Below are 17,414 nucleotides of genomic sequence, written 5' to 3'. Positions count from 1 at the left end.
TAGTCATGCTACGCCCTACCAAGTTTTATCATAATAGCGCTTACGGTTCTTATGGATCCCCAAATACAGCTCCACAAGGTGGATTTCACATGGATTTCCAACCATATTTGTAGAAGCGTTCCACATCAATTATGCAAATTAACAACTAAATGCACATACTTTTCACCGAAACACAATTCAGGTGATCAGCAGGTGTATATCGTTCATGCAACCAGGTTTCCTTACCATACACCCAACGGATCTTGAGATAGTCTGTCCACAAACTCTGCTCTCAATTTACGCTGATTTTCTCATAAATTATGCAAATTAGCTATGTTAATTTGCATATTTTGCACCAAAAATATACAGTTAAGGGGCAAACTTGGATATCCTTCCTCCCACCAAGTAGTGCCCCGTAGGTCTTACGGATCCCCAGATACAGCTCCAGACTCACCTCCCCCTTCACACACACACATACCCCGACAGACAGAAACAGTGATTACTAAGTCCCATCCTGAACATAGTTCAGGTGAGACAACAATAACAACAGCAAATGAAAAGTAAAACATTTTCATTTGTTTCACAACACCAAAAAAACTGTGAAACATTAGATTCCATTCTGAAATTACCATTTGAGATGATATTAGGGTGTGAGTTTGCTCTTTGCAGAATATGAAGAGAGTATGTAGGCTCTCTATGTGTTGGTCATCGTGCTTCAAAAGAGGTTCATTTGAACCAGTTTGTATAGCCAATAATGTGCTATTTTAATATAGCCACAAAGGAGATTTTGAGTATATGAAGGGGCTTCTCCTCCCTAAAGGATTAAAATTCTTCTGTTGACTTGCACATCTGTCATTACAGTGGATTAGTGCAGAAAGAAGCTCGTTTCCTGGAGAAAGAGATTGATTTGTGAAATAAGCATCTTGCTGGAGAAAGTGTGATCTGTGCAAGGATTTGAGTGTTTGGAGAAAGCAGCACCATTTCTGTGCAAGGATTTTATACGCAAAGGATATATAAATGCAAGTGTACAATGGACTTCGCTGAACAGTGATTTTCTCAGTATAAGCGAACATCAGCCAGCCAGAACATTGTAACAGAACATTATAATCAACAAAAAAAACCCTGCTGGTTAAGTACTGATTAGTTAAAATTGTGATGTGCATTTATTGTTCATGTATCATATTTTACTTTTAATTAAAGACTTAGATTTTGTTAACTTTGTTAACCAGTGTATTATTGTTGTACATTCGTGTGACTTTGGGTAAAAGGTGACTCTGGCTTTGAGTCATTACGCCTCATAACAATATACATATCAATTTTTAATAGATAACATTGCCTCTTATAAATGTATGACATGGTCAAATATTTGGTATTTGGAAATTGCATCATGTACCTGGCGGGACAAAAGCATTTTGTGGGGAATAAGGTTTTATATCTCAATACCTTTTCTGGCTCTAACTTCCCAATAGTGTAAATTCCCCTCCTGTTAATAGTTGCTGCTAGCATTAGGGAAGATGTCTCCACATCACCCTGAGAATTCCTCACATTACGAAACCAGTAGAGTTCTTTCTGAGTATCAATCTGTATTAAAAATATAAAGATAAAAGAAATAACCAGAAAATTAGTTTCATACTTGCCATGAATGTAACCCGAGCGACAGCCTCATCCCCCCTCCTGACTTTTCTCCTTGTTGCTTAATGTTGAGTTTTAGGCATCATATAATAGATCATATTTTTGTCATTACCATCTTGAAATTTGACATTTGTATTTTTGATGAAATCGTGAAAAAACAATGGATTTGTGGTTACCAAAATTGGAATTGTGGGTAGTCAAGAAACGGAAGTTCGGCTCCGATATGTAATGATATATACTTTCAATTTCCTTATTGAATACTGTGGAGTTGATAGCACAGTTGTATCACCGTTAGATTATCCCACAAGAACCCTTGGTGTGACAGGTCTATTGTTTTTTCTTTCTTTCCATTTTTAACCCAAAATTGTTTACTTTCATGTGAAAATTTACATATTGCACTGGGAAATATATTTTGTGTCCTCTTTTTCTGAAAAAATAAATTTTGCGTTCAATGTACTGTGGGCAGTGTTATACTACATGCACTCAAACAGGAATACAGCACATTCGTGCATATCAACATATTGGCTTGCTAATTGTGCTAATTATTCACATTTATGTTGGAATGTTCTCATTTTCTCACATGAGTAGATGTATAAGGCAAAAAAAAAACATGTTTGTTTCCTGTAGCAGGTCAAAAAAAAAAGTCAAATGCGAAATGCGGTTTTTTATTTTTTATTTTTTTTATAATCCATGTCTTCAAATGAAAAAAAACCCTTTTGCTGCAAATTGGAATGGGAATTTACAGTGGGTCTCTCCGACATACAAAAAAATCATATTTCTTCATATTCAAGAATATTTATGATCCCCTTTCAACCTGCAGATTAAAAAAGGTGATTAAAAATGTGTGATGTTTTCTCCAGTAGTTCTTCATTATGCTCGTTTGTTGTGTGATGTGTAAATGTTTACTCCAGTAGTGCTTTATATTATTTTTTGCGATTTTTTTCTGGTTTTGGGTTTTTTTTCTTTGCAAGTGAAAAAAAATTCGAAAGCACAAAATAAGCCGTCAAAAACGTAATGCACACGCCACGCTACAGGAAACAAACTTGGTTGTTGTTTTTTTGGGCCTAATGTATATTGACATGTAAGTATTAAAGTTTATGTATGTAAGTTTGAATAAAGTCCATATCCTAAACCAATAGGGTTACTTACTTTAATGGGAAATATACTTACTTTAACAAGAATTGAATGAAATATATATATCTATATTATAATACGCTATTCTCTGTTTGTCTGTTTGTCTGTGACTGCTAATGTGAGGCCGTCGTGGGTCGTACGGGGCTCAAACTCGGTGGGTGGGTGTAGTTCTTTCCTGGCAAGAAGAAGTTTATGTTCGTTAAGTCATCTGACCCCGGGGCCCTCTCCCAGGGGTCATCTTAGGTCAAATTACTAAAAACTGTTGTGTGAGGCCGCCGTAGGTCGTACGGGGCCCAAACTCGATGGGTGGATGTAGTTCTGTCCTGGCAAGAAGAAGTTTATGTTTGTTAAGTCATCTGACCCCGGCCCCCCTCCCAGGGGTCATCTGAGGTCAAATTACTAAAAACTGTCGTATGGGCATTAAACATGGTAGGTACAGTCAACATTTAGAGCCAAAATTTTTGAAGGTCATTTTGGGGTCATCCAAGGTCATCAAGATTCATCTGAGGTCAAATTACTAAAAACTGTTGTATGGGCATGAAACTTGGTGGGTACAGACAACATTTAGAGCCAAAATTTTGGAAGGTCATTTTGGGGTCATCTGAGGTCACCCACAGGTCATCTGAGGTCAAATTAGTAAAACTGTCGTATGGGCATGAAACTTGGTGGATACAGACAACACTTAGAGCCAAAATTGTGGGAGGTCATTTTGGGGTCATCTGGGCACCCACGGGTCATCTGAGGTCAAATTAGTAAAAACTGTCATTGGGCATGAAACTTGGTGGATACAGACAACATTTAGAGCCAAAATTGTGGAAGGTCATTTTGGGGTCATCTGAGGTCACCCACGGGTCATCTGAGGTCAAATTAGTAAAAACTGCCATATGGGCATGAAACTTTTGTGGGTACAGTCACCATCAGCCAAGTAATCGCGCCCAGCCGAGAACCGCCAAATATGGGTAACCGCCTAGTATATATATATATATAAAGACAGATAATGCTGCTGAAATTGACAAAACAAATGATATATATTTCATGATATTTGTATTGTATTTTTCCAGATTTTTCTAGCCATTGAAACCAGGAATAGAAACTTGCCAAACCCCCAGGCCAAAACTAGAAGTTCATTTCTGTTTAAAATACAGAATGTGCATCTTACCAGTTCATCTGATAAATTCTCATCTTTCTCCAAAGCTATCCAGACTTTTTTAGATATGGCCAAGAGCTCTTTGTAGCCAGCATCACTTTTAAGATCAAAGATGAATGATGCATACCCAGTGACTGCTCTATGGAAACAGGTCACTTTGTCAATATCCATGGCTGTCTCGCCAGCACTGTTCATTGCAAGCTCCACAAACACTCTCAGTTGCCTCTCATCTGAAATTAAATTATCTTTAGGTTAAGGAATTTTGTTTGTTTTATTGGTGTAACATAACCTACCCTAATTTTTGGTAGGAACAAAAATGGTTAGGGTCGGGTAACCCTTTCCCCACCCAATCTCACAGCCTGGGTGCTTCCACTGGGATGGGGCAGGGACTGGGGCAGGGACTGGGGCAGGGATGTTACCCGCACCCAAACCACCTGTGTGGGGTTAGGTAAAGCACCTGTTTTGTCATTTTGGGTGCATTTTGATATAATGATTAACAAATGCACCCAAAATTACACAAGTTGGGTGTTTTTTTAAGAAAATGTGTAAAAACACACCCTGTGTTACACCATTACACCAAAATAACAATATGTAGGCCTGAGTAACCATATAATTAAATGTTCAATTGAGTAATATAATGTCTCCCATTCTAATAGATGAGTGATGACACACAGTTATCATAATAGCTAGCTACTTTTGGACCATAAGTTTGCTCATGGGATGAGAACAATAATGCATTTAACAGAATCAAATTCACAAGATGGCAATAGCAACATATAGAAAGTTTAGTTGCAAAAGCCCTTACATCCACTTTTTGACTTTTTGAGAAAAACAGCTTTCTTTGTTTTGTATAAAGTGTTGATGAATAGAAATAGGTTTGGTACAATTTTCAAGCCTTCCAATTTATTTTATTATATTTTTATATCGCGCCTTTTATGGATGTAAGGGCTTTTGCAACTAAATAAATTTACAACTTTTCAAGAAACCACCTTTGCAATCAAATTTGACCCCATTTTTGCACTACTTTGTGTAACTTGACTAATTAAAATGATTTTTACAAACATAGTAACCCAAAAACAGTTTGTTTTGGTTTTAATAGGTAAAGGACATTCAAGGCTACTATTATACATCAAAAAATTAAAACAAAAGTATTTTATATTCATTTTAAGTTCAGATTTCCGGGAAATATATGTTATCTCCAGAAGGGAAGGTGGTATGAAGGTCAAACAACCAACAAAATGTGTATTGTTACCCATACTATATGTCATGCCAATAACTCAATTTTACCCAGAGGTGGATGTAAGGACTTTTGCAACTAAGCTCTTCATATATTTTAGCCTACTATTCCATATAAGTCAATGTTTAGGACAAGAAACAACACATAGGATTATTTTTATATACAGGAAATTATCAAGTCCCTAAAAATATTTTTCAGACCAGTTATTTTATGGCAGGCAAAACATTATGTTCTAGCTAGACACTGTGAGAGACTTTGGAGCATTGAACAGAATTGAGATATTATAATATTTTACATTAATGAAAAAACATGCTGAAAAAGGTGTTGAATAATCTAAATTAATTTCAGATACCTCCAGGGTCAAGAAAAATCTTGGGAAATTAATTTCCCATTATATGTAGCCTATTCATAATAAATTTTTATATGAATGGGCTAAGTTCCAGCACGCCAGCAACTTACATACCCAACATGGTAGGCCAAGCGGCATTGGGACATACATCTACCTACTATAAGATAATTCACAGAGAGCAAATGAACATTTATCTGCTGACTTCTTGACTCTGTGATCTATTGTCAAAAAGTTAAAATGTTAAACTTGTGATGGCATCATCAATAACTCTCCTGAAAGACAAAAATAGCAGTGACACCAACCAAATTAAATTGGAAGCAAGTAATCCGTTCTTGGAGTACTTTTGTTTCAACAGTACTGTCTTATTGTGCAACTAAACATAGTTTTACCTTTGATTTCTCTCCTAATCCAATTAATCAGCTCCCGACACTTGGCTAACTGTTTGAGGCACTGTATCTGATCCTTGTTCACTCCTTGCATTTCCCTTGCTGCATGATCAACATCTTGGTTGATAGCTTGTAGGGGTTGCTTCTTGACTGACTCAGAAGTCTGTGAATTTAAATATATGCATCATTACATTCTGACTTACAATATTGTAAGTTTGCTAGAATGATCAAGAAGGAGCTAGATTTATTACTATAACTATAACCACACTCAATACTACAAAACCCTGAAGGCTGTGTGCTTTCCATCAGTGGGTGGAGGTGAGCAACCTAATATACTGTTTACCATGATCTATACATTCTCTCACCATCTTGGATAGTGGAAATAATAGTGAAGGGAACAGATGATAAGTGAACATTATGTACTTTTATAAATAATTGCTCTAATGTACATTTTTCAAAAGTAAGTCAAAAATAGGTTGATTAACCCTATGTCAATCAGGGGGAGGGGGTACTCAAGTTTGTTTTGGGTATGGGTGTGCCGCTGAGAATTTGTAAGTAGACCCATCAATATACCTATTTTTCTGCCAAATTTAACACAAACTGTCTTAATTTTTACAACTTTTACACCAAATTTGGGGGAAATATTAAACATTTTGGCTACAGTTAGGCAAACTTGGGCTACTTCCTCCTAAAATTGAGAAAATTTCGAAAAAAAGGATTCATCCATATACCAAAATTGGCCTAAAAAAGGTGTCATTGATATACCAAAAGGCTGAAAATGCTACCCATCTTTGCAGCACACTCCTGTATGGTCATTTTTTACTGAGGACCCCCCCCCCCATGTCAATTATATACCTGTGGTGCTACCGTGCTACGTATGTGGTGTGGAATTAACAATGGTTTTCCAGGGGGGAGGGCAACAGAAGAAAGGCAACTTTCTGAAGGGGAAAGATTTGACCAAAATGGACAAAAATGCCTACAAATCTAAAAATCACTTCAACCATAAGCTACCATACCATGCGGAGGGGTAAGAGGGTGAAAGATGTCACACAGGGAGCCACTAGGTTACACCATTGTCTTTATTGTATGCATGATTTTAAACCCTTTTTCTTTTCCTCTACAATAGAAAATCACCATGCACCAGGCCATTACTATACTAACCACTTCAGCAAGTGTCTTTATTGGTACAAAATCGCCAGTCAACTCAAATGCATCCTTGATGTTTAGCATTTCTCCTGCTGCACTAGACTGATGCTTATAATGGAAGTAGTCTTTGATCTGTCCAAGTCTTCCCTCAATAATCCCATCATCAACATCACCTTGAAGACTCATCAATCTCCTTAACTCATCTTGAAGGTCTGCCTCGTTCTCAATGAGATCTTTGAAGTACATATCAACATAGGCAAATGTTATCTGAGCATTTGTGAGTTTAGCACTGATCTCTTTCAGTTGGATGTCATGTACTGGATGCCACACTTTTGTAGCTACATCTGACAAAGACAAGACCTCTGATTCTTCAACTTTCCTCAGTTTGGCTGCTTGTTTGCGCCATAGTTTAATGAACACAGGACTGTCTTGAATCTCAAACAAAGGCTGCAGCATTTCTGTTATGTATGGCTGATGTTGGAAGAAATGTACATCTGGATCAGGAAGTGTTTCTCTTGGCACCATCTGCAAAGATTGGCAAGTTGCTGGGTGGCATACTTCGCATAACTCTAGCTCATTCATATTAGCATGGAGATTTTGCTCTACTTGTGCATAGTCCACTGCAAAAAGGAGAGCAGCAAATATGTATCAAATTGAGAAGAAATAAAATCTTGTATGAATAATAACATAGACTGTAAGATTTTGTAAAACTTCACTAATGTTTTGCTAAATTTACCAAACATTTAAATTAATTGAGCCACAAATATATCTTCAATAAGTGTCAGTTGATGGATTGGTTTAAGCTTGCGACATAATGCAATCACAACAAACACCTATATAAGCTGCAGAAAGTGGAGGATAGTGATATTAAGGGATTCAATCATATTACCCAGTGGTTCAACATAAATTATAACCGACACCCACAAATCCACATAAATGCTGAAATATTACTAGTAATAAGGCCTAAAAAATTGTTTGATTGGCGTAACCTTTTTTTAGGCTTTTTTTTTCTTATTTTTTTGCAAAAATTAAAAAAATTAAAATACAAAAAAAAAAAAAAGTTCCAAAGCCTTATACGCAACTTACAGCTTAAAATGTGTGTAAAATAATAAAGACCAATCCTAATTTTTTTATGTTACGCCAATCAAACAAATTTTTTAGGCCTAATTGTCAGGAAGGGTTTCTGTTCATTTTGAGCTGAAATAACAAGGTAAAGTAAAAGAAACCCTACTGGGTATTATGACTTTATGTCAAACTTTGCTCTGTTGACCTACAAACACAACAAATTTGGCTGATTCCATTTAGCATGTGTAAACATTACAAATATGACAAAAATTCAGGTTTGAAAAAAATTAACCAATTTCATATAATAAGATCGTACATTTTGGCTTTAAAATTATAGCTACCAACAATCATTATTAAAAATGTTAACACCAAATGGCTAACAGTCAAGATTCCATACAGCACAGCATTAATTCTATTTGAGATTTGCAACTCGTTTGTTTGATATTGCTTTTGTGTATTTGTTGTGAATTATGGAAAAAATTAAGTATCTTGTATGTCACCATGTGGAAAATGTCTTAATTGGAATAAATAAGGTATATAGTTTTTACATACCTGGATCAATTTTTCGGCACATTTTCACAAGGCAGTCATTCAGTATGTACTGCTCCTCGATAGTCTTTAGTTCATTTCTTCTTGCATCAATCAGCCTGATGATATCAGTCTCAACATTGTGAGGGCTTTCTTTGGCATCTTTTCCTTTATTCATAGCTGCTATCTGATTGCTGAGTGCTACAAACTGATTGCAGCATTTGTATTTGATGATGAGCTTCAGCCTTCCGATGATGATACTTCCATCAAAGACACTTTCATAAGTGGCTTCAAATACAGATTTTGCAAGTGCTAGTTTGTACTGTGCTTCTTCTGTAAGAATATTGCCATACGCAGTCTTCTGATCACCTGCAAAGGATTGATAATGATGATAATCACAGAAGCTGAAGGGACTATTCCATCATGCATTGCAATGTAACTGCTTGTTCCATAGCAAATGTATACAAGAAATAAGTAAGAACTGCTTATAAGGCCGCCCATTCAGTGATTTGCTCATTCTGAAAATCGTAAAAATTATAAAAATTCAGTTTTTTGCTCCTTTGTTAGCAGCATAGAAGTGCTAACATCTGAACATAGCCTTCTAGTTGTTAGGCTGAGAACTGTGTACAGGGTGGTCCAAAAAGAACTTTACCCAATTTCGAGTTTAGAGAAGATATTCCCAATAATGTTACCGTTATCGTTCAAGTCCGGACTCGGACTCCAGTTTTTGTTGGACTCGGACTTGGCTCGGACTCGGACACAAAAAGACTCGACTCGGCTCGGACTCAGACACAAAAGGACTCGGACTCGAAGCCGAGTCCGGTCTGAGTCCAGTCCAATTAAATCCATGTTAAATGTGAAATGATTATCTAAAAATGTCAAAATAGATCTCAAATTTGTTGACTTCACTTATTTAGCCATTTTCCAAATCAATTGGGGGCTGACAAATGTGTGATCTATTCCTGCCATTGACAAATTTTTGGACTATATAAATAACTATTCAAATATTTGGACTATATAAAAAGACTTCTTTCATGGAACTTTCTAATCCATTTTAAAACTCTTGAAAGAAAGAAATATGCACACTCAGCTCCCACATTTGTCCAATTGTTTAGAATTAATATCACACAACCAAATATTTCTGAAAAGGTAAATTTCTGTTAGTATTATTATTATTATTATGACGATGATGATAATAATGATGATGATGATGATGATGATGATGATGATGATGATGCTATTTTTCTATAATGTATTTGAATACATTGCCCTTCATTTACATGTATGCTGCACACAACCTAGGGACACATGTAGTGTGTTACTACTGTCTGATACAGGTGGTCTGATACATATAGTTTTTACCTTCGAGAGTTACCTGTTCATGTGTATGGCTCTTTGAGTGAAATGTGTATGGTTGGTTGAGTCTTTGACATGTCAACTGTTTGGGGTGGGGTGGGGTGGTTGGTGTTTGGTAGGGTGGGTGTGTTTAGGACGAGCAGTGTGTGGTGTAGTGTAGTGACCTTTGACCAACCTTCTTTTTCTACAATTTTATCATCAAAATTCCATAAAATTATGCAGAAACTTTCAAATAATCTTTTTTTAGCAAATTTGTATTGTAAATATTCAAGAAACAAAATATACAACTTTGCTCCATTTTTTGGAAATGTTCTACCCGATGACCAATTTTTTCAAAATGTTATACCAAATGACCCCCTTCTTTCAAAATTTTATGCCCAATTACTCCTTTTTCATTTTGTTATACCCAATGACCCATTTTTATACAAATAGGCTAATACTAAGCAATGCTAGTAATGACCCCCCCAAAAAAAACCCTGGACATGGACTCTGACCAAGTACTCAGGTCTTATTTTTGTTGGCTCGGACTCGGCACCCCGGTCATATCAAAACGTTTATAGCTGTGAGAGACCCTTTGCAAACTGCGACTTCTTTCCAACACTGCTTATAGGGATCACAAGGTCAAACCGCGATATGTGTATCGCTCTATGCAGGCTCAGATTACCATTCTTAACCTTTGGTGAAACCTCAGCATACCAAACGTCTCACTGCACAGACATACAGAATGCGGAAAGACCAATATACCTGGTTCAAGCAGAAATAATTTTGGGGGTTTGCTTCATCATAGACCCTATATGGCTTCATACTCCTTTTTTAGTTTTTCCACTGTATGCGAGTGAGAATCAGATTCTTTCTTAGATGAGAAGCTTGGAAACATCTCAAGCTTCAATTGGATACCAGGAAGCAGGTATACAAATGGTGCCACATCATTGTAACGCTTTGAGATAAATGGTCAAAATACATAGAAAAGCAGTAGAAAAGCTGACAAAACGCGGATAATCAGGCAGAGATCGAAGCATTTTTAATACATAAGCGAAGGTGAATACAAATTATTTGCGAGTAAACAATATCATCTACATTGTTTTCGATGCGATTTTAAATTGCAGGACATTCTCATGCTTGTTTTGGTATAGAGAAGCATGATATACGACTAATAATTTCAAACTTGTGATTTTAGTAATACAAATGTTTTGAGAAAATGTCTGATTTTTGTTGATGTCAGTGGATGGTTGTTAAGGGGGTACTACATCCCCTGGCCAATTTTGTGCCTATTTTTGCATTTTTCTCAAAAATTATAGCGCATTGGTTACAGGTAAGATATGTATATTATAGGGGCAAAGACTACATCTACTGCACTGAAAATTCAGCAACTAAAGGCAAGTAGTTATTGATTTATTGATCAAATATTGGTTTTCCCTCATTTTTGACTGTAACTCCACAACTGTTGTCTGTGCTGAAATAAAATTTCCAGTGCAGTAGTTGTAGTCCTTACCCTATAATATACATATCTTACTTGTCACCAATGCGCTATAATTTTTGAGAAAAATGCAAAAAATAGGCATTAAATTGGGCAGGGGTGTAGTACCCCTTAATGGAATGAAATAATAAAATGATCAATGACGCTTAGGGTACCCTAACGTTTTGATATGCTTGGGACTCGAGACTAGACTCTGACACAAAAGGACTTGGACTTGGCTCGGACTCAGATACAAGTGGACTCGGCTCGGCTCCGACGAGCTGGGCTCGGGTAGATACAATAATGTACCCAAAATTCAGTCCCGTCATTGACAAATGAAATTATCCAAACAAACAAAATTTATTTTTATACAACTTTTTCATTGAATACTCTTAAAAAGATGTTCTTCAAAAATATGCAACAGGTCATGTTTTTTGAGGTGGGACCCAATTGTGTCACATCTTGCAATTTGTCAAAAATCAACTCCTTTTTTGTATTTCTGATTATATTTCAAAAAGTTTTCACCCAAAGTAGTAAATGTATACATTTTAGGAAGCATATATTGTCATGATTGCAAATCTGTAAAGTTTGAATGGATATACAGGGTGTACCAAAAAATATACAGGGTGATTCCATTGAAAAATACCGAAAAAATTTAATTTCTTTACCGCTCCAATATTTCTACATAGTATATTAAATTGGAAAATGAACTTGATATTTGGAATGTGCAGTTAGTCCTTTCATTAAATGTATAGTTTGCACTATATTTGTTAAGCCCATTGTGTTATACAGGGTGTGAAAAAAAGTTGTAAATTAATTATTTTAATTTATGTAAAATTTCCCTAAGTGCCATTAAATTTGGAAGATATATTCAAAATAGTTTACAGAATTGCTATAATATCAAATTTATCCAATTCCTATAGGGTGTTCCAAAAATCAATATTCAGTGAATAATTAGTAACAAAGGTACATGTACATACATATACAATTAGCCTACATCAATAAACTATTTAACAATAACCAGAGATCAATATGTCATCAGATTAAATCCTTTGACTGTAATAATCTTAGAAGATTTATTTCATATTTCAAAGATAAAACAATATTGAAATTTATTTCATATATATGCATGCATGCAAAATTAAAGCCCATTGTATTGTATGACCCACATTCCACTGCATTAATTAAAAGCTTGTTAAATCCTTAATTACTAAGTTCATTAAGATTAACTAGGCAATTATAGTTATAGAAAGTTAAAAAATAAGATTAATATTATGCAAAATGCATTTTTACTTCTACTAGGCAACAAAGTGCATAAATTTTATTAATGAACATCAACTTCCCATTGGAATTACACAGAGCTCCTCCGCTTCCGGCTCCTCCACTTCCGGCACCACCCCTGACTAATCAACTTAATTAAGCTGTTGTAATTAATTAATACATTTGTTTAATTGTATTTGTTATTAATTCATTAGATTAATAATTTATCTTCAAAATAAGACCAAAACCATTTGTTCATGATGAATTTCAGCAAAAATATAGGAATAAGTAGACAAAATGATTTAGCAAAATGTGACAGCACCACCTTTTTTAGGGTCCCAGTATAAAAAACATGACCAACAACAATTTATAACATCATTTGTGGTATGTGAAGCACACTTTTGCAACTGACTCTGGAGTATTAGGCAGGCGTTTGGCAAATTCTATGACGTCCACTCCATCCTTTACATATATTCAACATAATTATGATAGGCCTAAAGTTACTTCTACTGTAGACTTATGGTACATTTGGTTCAGATCTTCACATTCTAGAAACAAATTCGAGCTCACCGAGCATGTCCAAAAACTTTAAAGTATATTTCTGCCGAAAAGTCCAGTCTTGTGTTGTAAATTGTCTTATCTAGACACCTTGAAATCCTGTTAATTTAATGTTTATATGTTAATTTCGGGTAGGCTACATTGTTTCATCTAGCATGACTAGTGAGGATTAAGATCTAAAGATTGTAAGGCAATACTGTTGGTAATCGGATACATCCCATTGAATTATGTGTGGACAAAGTGATTTTGGACCCTCTGACATAAAACTTTTTTTATAAAAGGATTTTATTTCACTATTCCACTCGTGTTTGAAATTGAAAAGGAAAGAAAATCTTTGTTGTACCAGCAGGGTACATGCGCAAGAATAACGCATCGCGCTGCGTGATCGCGCAATTTGTTAACGCACAAATACGCGACGCTTATCTGCATGCGTGGCGCATCTTATGGAAACACCACGGAAGCACAAAAACCTAGTGGTCAAATGGCTCCGTTTTAGCTCATAAAATGTAGGTTTTTTCAAGTTCTTTCCCCCGATTTAAATATCAAGTTATGAATGGATTTCGCTCAAACTTCTCAAGGGGCCGTGGATTTACCTGATGTTTATGTAATGTAAGGTAGAAAAATAAAACTGCCGCATTCTCCTGCGAGATTCGATGAAAGTGCAAAATGTGACCACTTTAAACTTCAACGCCATTATTTCAATGTTCATTTTCTCGGTAAAATGACGATTTAGGTACACGATAACTCAATAAATACAGCATCTATAGGTAAGCAAATATGATCATCGTAAAAAGCATGATCGACTCAAGAAACAGTTTTCTCATTTTTTATATTTTGGTCTATTTCCGATTTTAGGCATCATTTTGTATGCGTTTGTGAATTTTAAAAGTTCAATTTGATGCCTTATATGGTCAATATCTCAAAAAATAAGGCCAATATCAAAAAATGAAAAATTGTTTTTGGAATGGAGCCTCAAGATTGAGCTAAAAACAAAATAAAATATTTTGGAAAGAGTGTTTTTTTGTTTTGTTGTACCTACCATATATTGCCAAAAACTTACTTTTTTGTGTTTTTCTTTTTAATTGTTGTTTTTACCCCAAATCTGTATTTATATTAAGATTTATTGATGTCTTGCCTTCATAAAATGTATACTTTTATATGTCTTATGCGAATAATTACAAAGTTATTGCACTTTTACTATATGCATGTCTGAGAGTACACAGCCTCCTTAATCAATACTGCTGTTTTCCTTGTTATTTGTTTGTTTGTTTTGCCAAAGTTTCAGCCCGATCAGGCAAAGTTTGAAATTTTAAACCTCTGTGATGACCTTTGACCTCGTTTGCTCTTCATTTTATTTCGCACATTATACTTCCCTTGTATCAAGAATTCCGCCCACCAAGTTTGATCCCAATCAGGGCAAAGTTTGAAATTTGAACCCTCTGTTGACCTCGGTTGACCTCAATTTCATTTCGCACATATATTCCCCTGGTATCAAGTACCACCAAGCCCACCAAATTTAAGCCAAATCAGACAAGGTTTAAAATGTAGCCCCTGGATGACCTTTGACCTCGGATGACCTTGATTATACTTTCTACATGTTCCCATCATATCAAGGATTCCACCCCCCAAGTTTGAGCCCGATCGGACAAAAATTGAAATTTGATCCCTCTGTGATGACCTTTGACCTTGGTTGACTGCGCTTTTATTTCGCACATATATATTCCCCTCATATCAAGGATTCCACCCAAAAAGTTTGAGCCTGATCGGACAAAGTTTGAAATTTGACCCCTTCGACCTTAGTTGACCTCAATTGACCCCTTTGACCTCAATTTGATATCAGGCGTATATTCCCCTTGTATCAAGGATTCCACCCACCAAGTTTGAGCCCAATCGGACAAATTTGAAATTTTGACCTTTGACCTTGACCTACGATGACCTTCAAAACCAGCCGAAGGACATGCTTTTCCCGATACCGATGCATATCCGAAATATCGGATCGACGCGTCGAAGCGCGGCAAAACGCATAGCCGGACAGACAGACAGACACACACACTTCACCAGGGGCGTAGCCAGCTTTCTTGGTCAGGGGGGGCAAAATAAAATTTCGGGGCACAGACGCGAAAAAAATTGCAGTTGCATCATACAATACATAGAGACTGTATGTCTTGAGCTTCCCTAAAAGGGCCTTATTGGGATGATGTGTGCGCGTAGCGCGAAAAAAAAGGTATTTTACACTATTTTCGCCCATTATCCGGCTAAAAAAGGGCTTTATTGTTACAATGTCGCGCGTAGCGCAGAAAATTTTTTGTATTTTACACTATTTTGGCCCTGAATTTTTTGCTAGAAAAGGGCTCCTTGCCCTTTTCTTTTCCTTTGCCCTCCTGATTTTCTCTTTCATTTTTTTATCAGAGGGCACTTTTTCTTTCATTATTTTTGTCAGGGGGCACTCTGCCCCCTGCCCCCGCTGGCTACGCTACTGCACTTCACTCATTATTTTAGTATAGTAGATAGATGACTTTATGTAAACCTGCGCTTTTATTTCGCACATATATATTCCCCTCATATCAAGGGGAATATATATGTGCGAAAAGTTTGAGCCCAATCGGACAAAGTTTGAAATTTGGCCCAATCGGACAAAGTTTGAAATTTGACCCCCTTCGTAATGACCTTTGACATCAGTTGACCTCAATTTTATATCGCGGATATATTCCCCTCGTATCAAGGATTCCACCCAGCAAGTTTGAGCCCGATCAGACAAATTTGAAATTTTGACCTTTGACTTTGACCTACGATGACCTTCAAAACCAGCCGAAGGACATGCTTTTCCCGATACCTATCCATATTCGAAATATCGGATCGATGCATCGAAGCGCGGCGAAACGCATAGCCGGACAGACAGACACACACACTTCGCTCATTAGTTGAATATAGTAGATAGATGACTTTATGTAAACCCAGTAAAGATAATAACAGCAAGGTGGTCCCGGGAAGTGACCTGACTGGTATTATTTGCCCTTTGAGAAACTGAAAAAGATGACTCACTTGTAATCTTGTAGAACTTGGGAAATGGTGCCCATGTCAGCAGGTGTTCCAGCAAGCTTTGATCATCTTCACTTTCTGGCCATGATTTCAGTAACACTTTTGATAACAAATGGCCACATTTGAATGGAGCTGAGGAGCTGCTGGATAATAAGTGATCCCACGTACCCTTTGCTTTTGTGTCCTAAAAATATCAATATTGATTATATTTATATACAAGAAAATTCAAGCAAATGTGATAATGGGGCCTAGGTGGGCCCATCGTCGAGAGACACAAATACCAAAAGTTAGTATATTTTCCTTTTTAGAGGTTCCATTTTTTTTTAATGGGGCCCTAAATTTTCATCTAGGTTCAAATAATGCTCAAATAATGATTTACGACTTGAAATCTTTACAATTATGTTTTATTTCTATAAGAATAAAATGTTTCAAGAACATAATTACTCACATTGACAAGAATATCAATGGCATCAAATGCAGCATCACTGAGACAATTACTGACATCAACTTGAAGGTTTGGCCGATCAAAGTTACTGAACAATTGCACCTTTCCTGTGTCATTCAGCTGTGGATAAAAAGATGAACAAAATTAACAGTAATTTTGCCCAGGGGGGCCACTCTGTACTGACAAGGGGGTATCATCTGTGAACAAAAAAGTTTGTAGTTATGGTCTTTTTTCACGATCTGGCATGTTACGCATGTAACGGGAATAGGGTATTAAAAACCATGAAAATCGGGAAAAAGGATGTATTTTCGACACAAGATCTTACGTATTTAGGGTCCATTGTCTGCATCTCTGAAATATTTGACAATTTTTTGTCTTGGAAAATGCCTGTGAAAATGTCCCGAAAAATGTACAAGGAATTTTATTGAGTCAAACCAGGGAATTCAGTGTTACACTTTCCTGGTCAAACACCCTAGTACAAATACTTCCAATTAAAATCTTAGCAAAGAGGAATCAACAACCATGCAAACCAAAAGAACAGGGAAAGCCGGCCCTACTGTTGTCCAAGCTTGCCAACTAGTACGATTTAATCGTATTTGTTACGATTTTTTAGTTTTTAGGTCGCCAAAAATCGTATCAGTATGATTTTTGGCATTTCCGAGGGGAAAAATAAATAACAAAATCTGTCAGGAAAAAT

General features: G+C 36.3%; 1 protein-coding gene across 1 annotated transcript in view; it reads right to left on the bottom strand.

Moving 5' to 3' along the window:
* LOC140166722 (E3 ubiquitin-protein ligase rnf213-alpha-like) overlaps positions 1-17,414 on the bottom strand; it is a 136,651-nt gene that overhangs the window by 33,879 nt on the left and 85,358 nt on the right. Inside the window, exons 15-21 of the mRNA XM_072190220.1 lie at positions 16,721-16,837; positions 16,276-16,456; positions 8,628-8,972; positions 7,026-7,630; positions 5,868-6,027; positions 3,905-4,122; positions 1,423-1,560 (exon numbers count right to left, since the gene is read on the bottom strand). Of these exons, the coding sequence (XP_072046321.1) occupies positions 1,423-1,560; positions 3,905-4,122; positions 5,868-6,027; positions 7,026-7,630; positions 8,628-8,972; positions 16,276-16,456; positions 16,721-16,837 (1,764 nt within the window). The remainder of the gene's footprint in view (positions 1-1,422; positions 1,561-3,904; positions 4,123-5,867; positions 6,028-7,025; positions 7,631-8,627; positions 8,973-16,275; positions 16,457-16,720; positions 16,838-17,414) is intronic.

This window comes from Amphiura filiformis, chromosome 12 (assembly GCF_039555335.1).
Source record: "Amphiura filiformis chromosome 12, Afil_fr2py, whole genome shotgun sequence".
Classification (NCBI taxonomy): Eukaryota; Metazoa; Echinodermata; class Ophiuroidea; order Amphilepidida; family Amphiuridae; genus Amphiura; species Amphiura filiformis.
The sequence above is the reverse complement of the archived record's forward strand: the minus strand, read 5'-3'. Positions and strand labels throughout refer to the sequence as shown.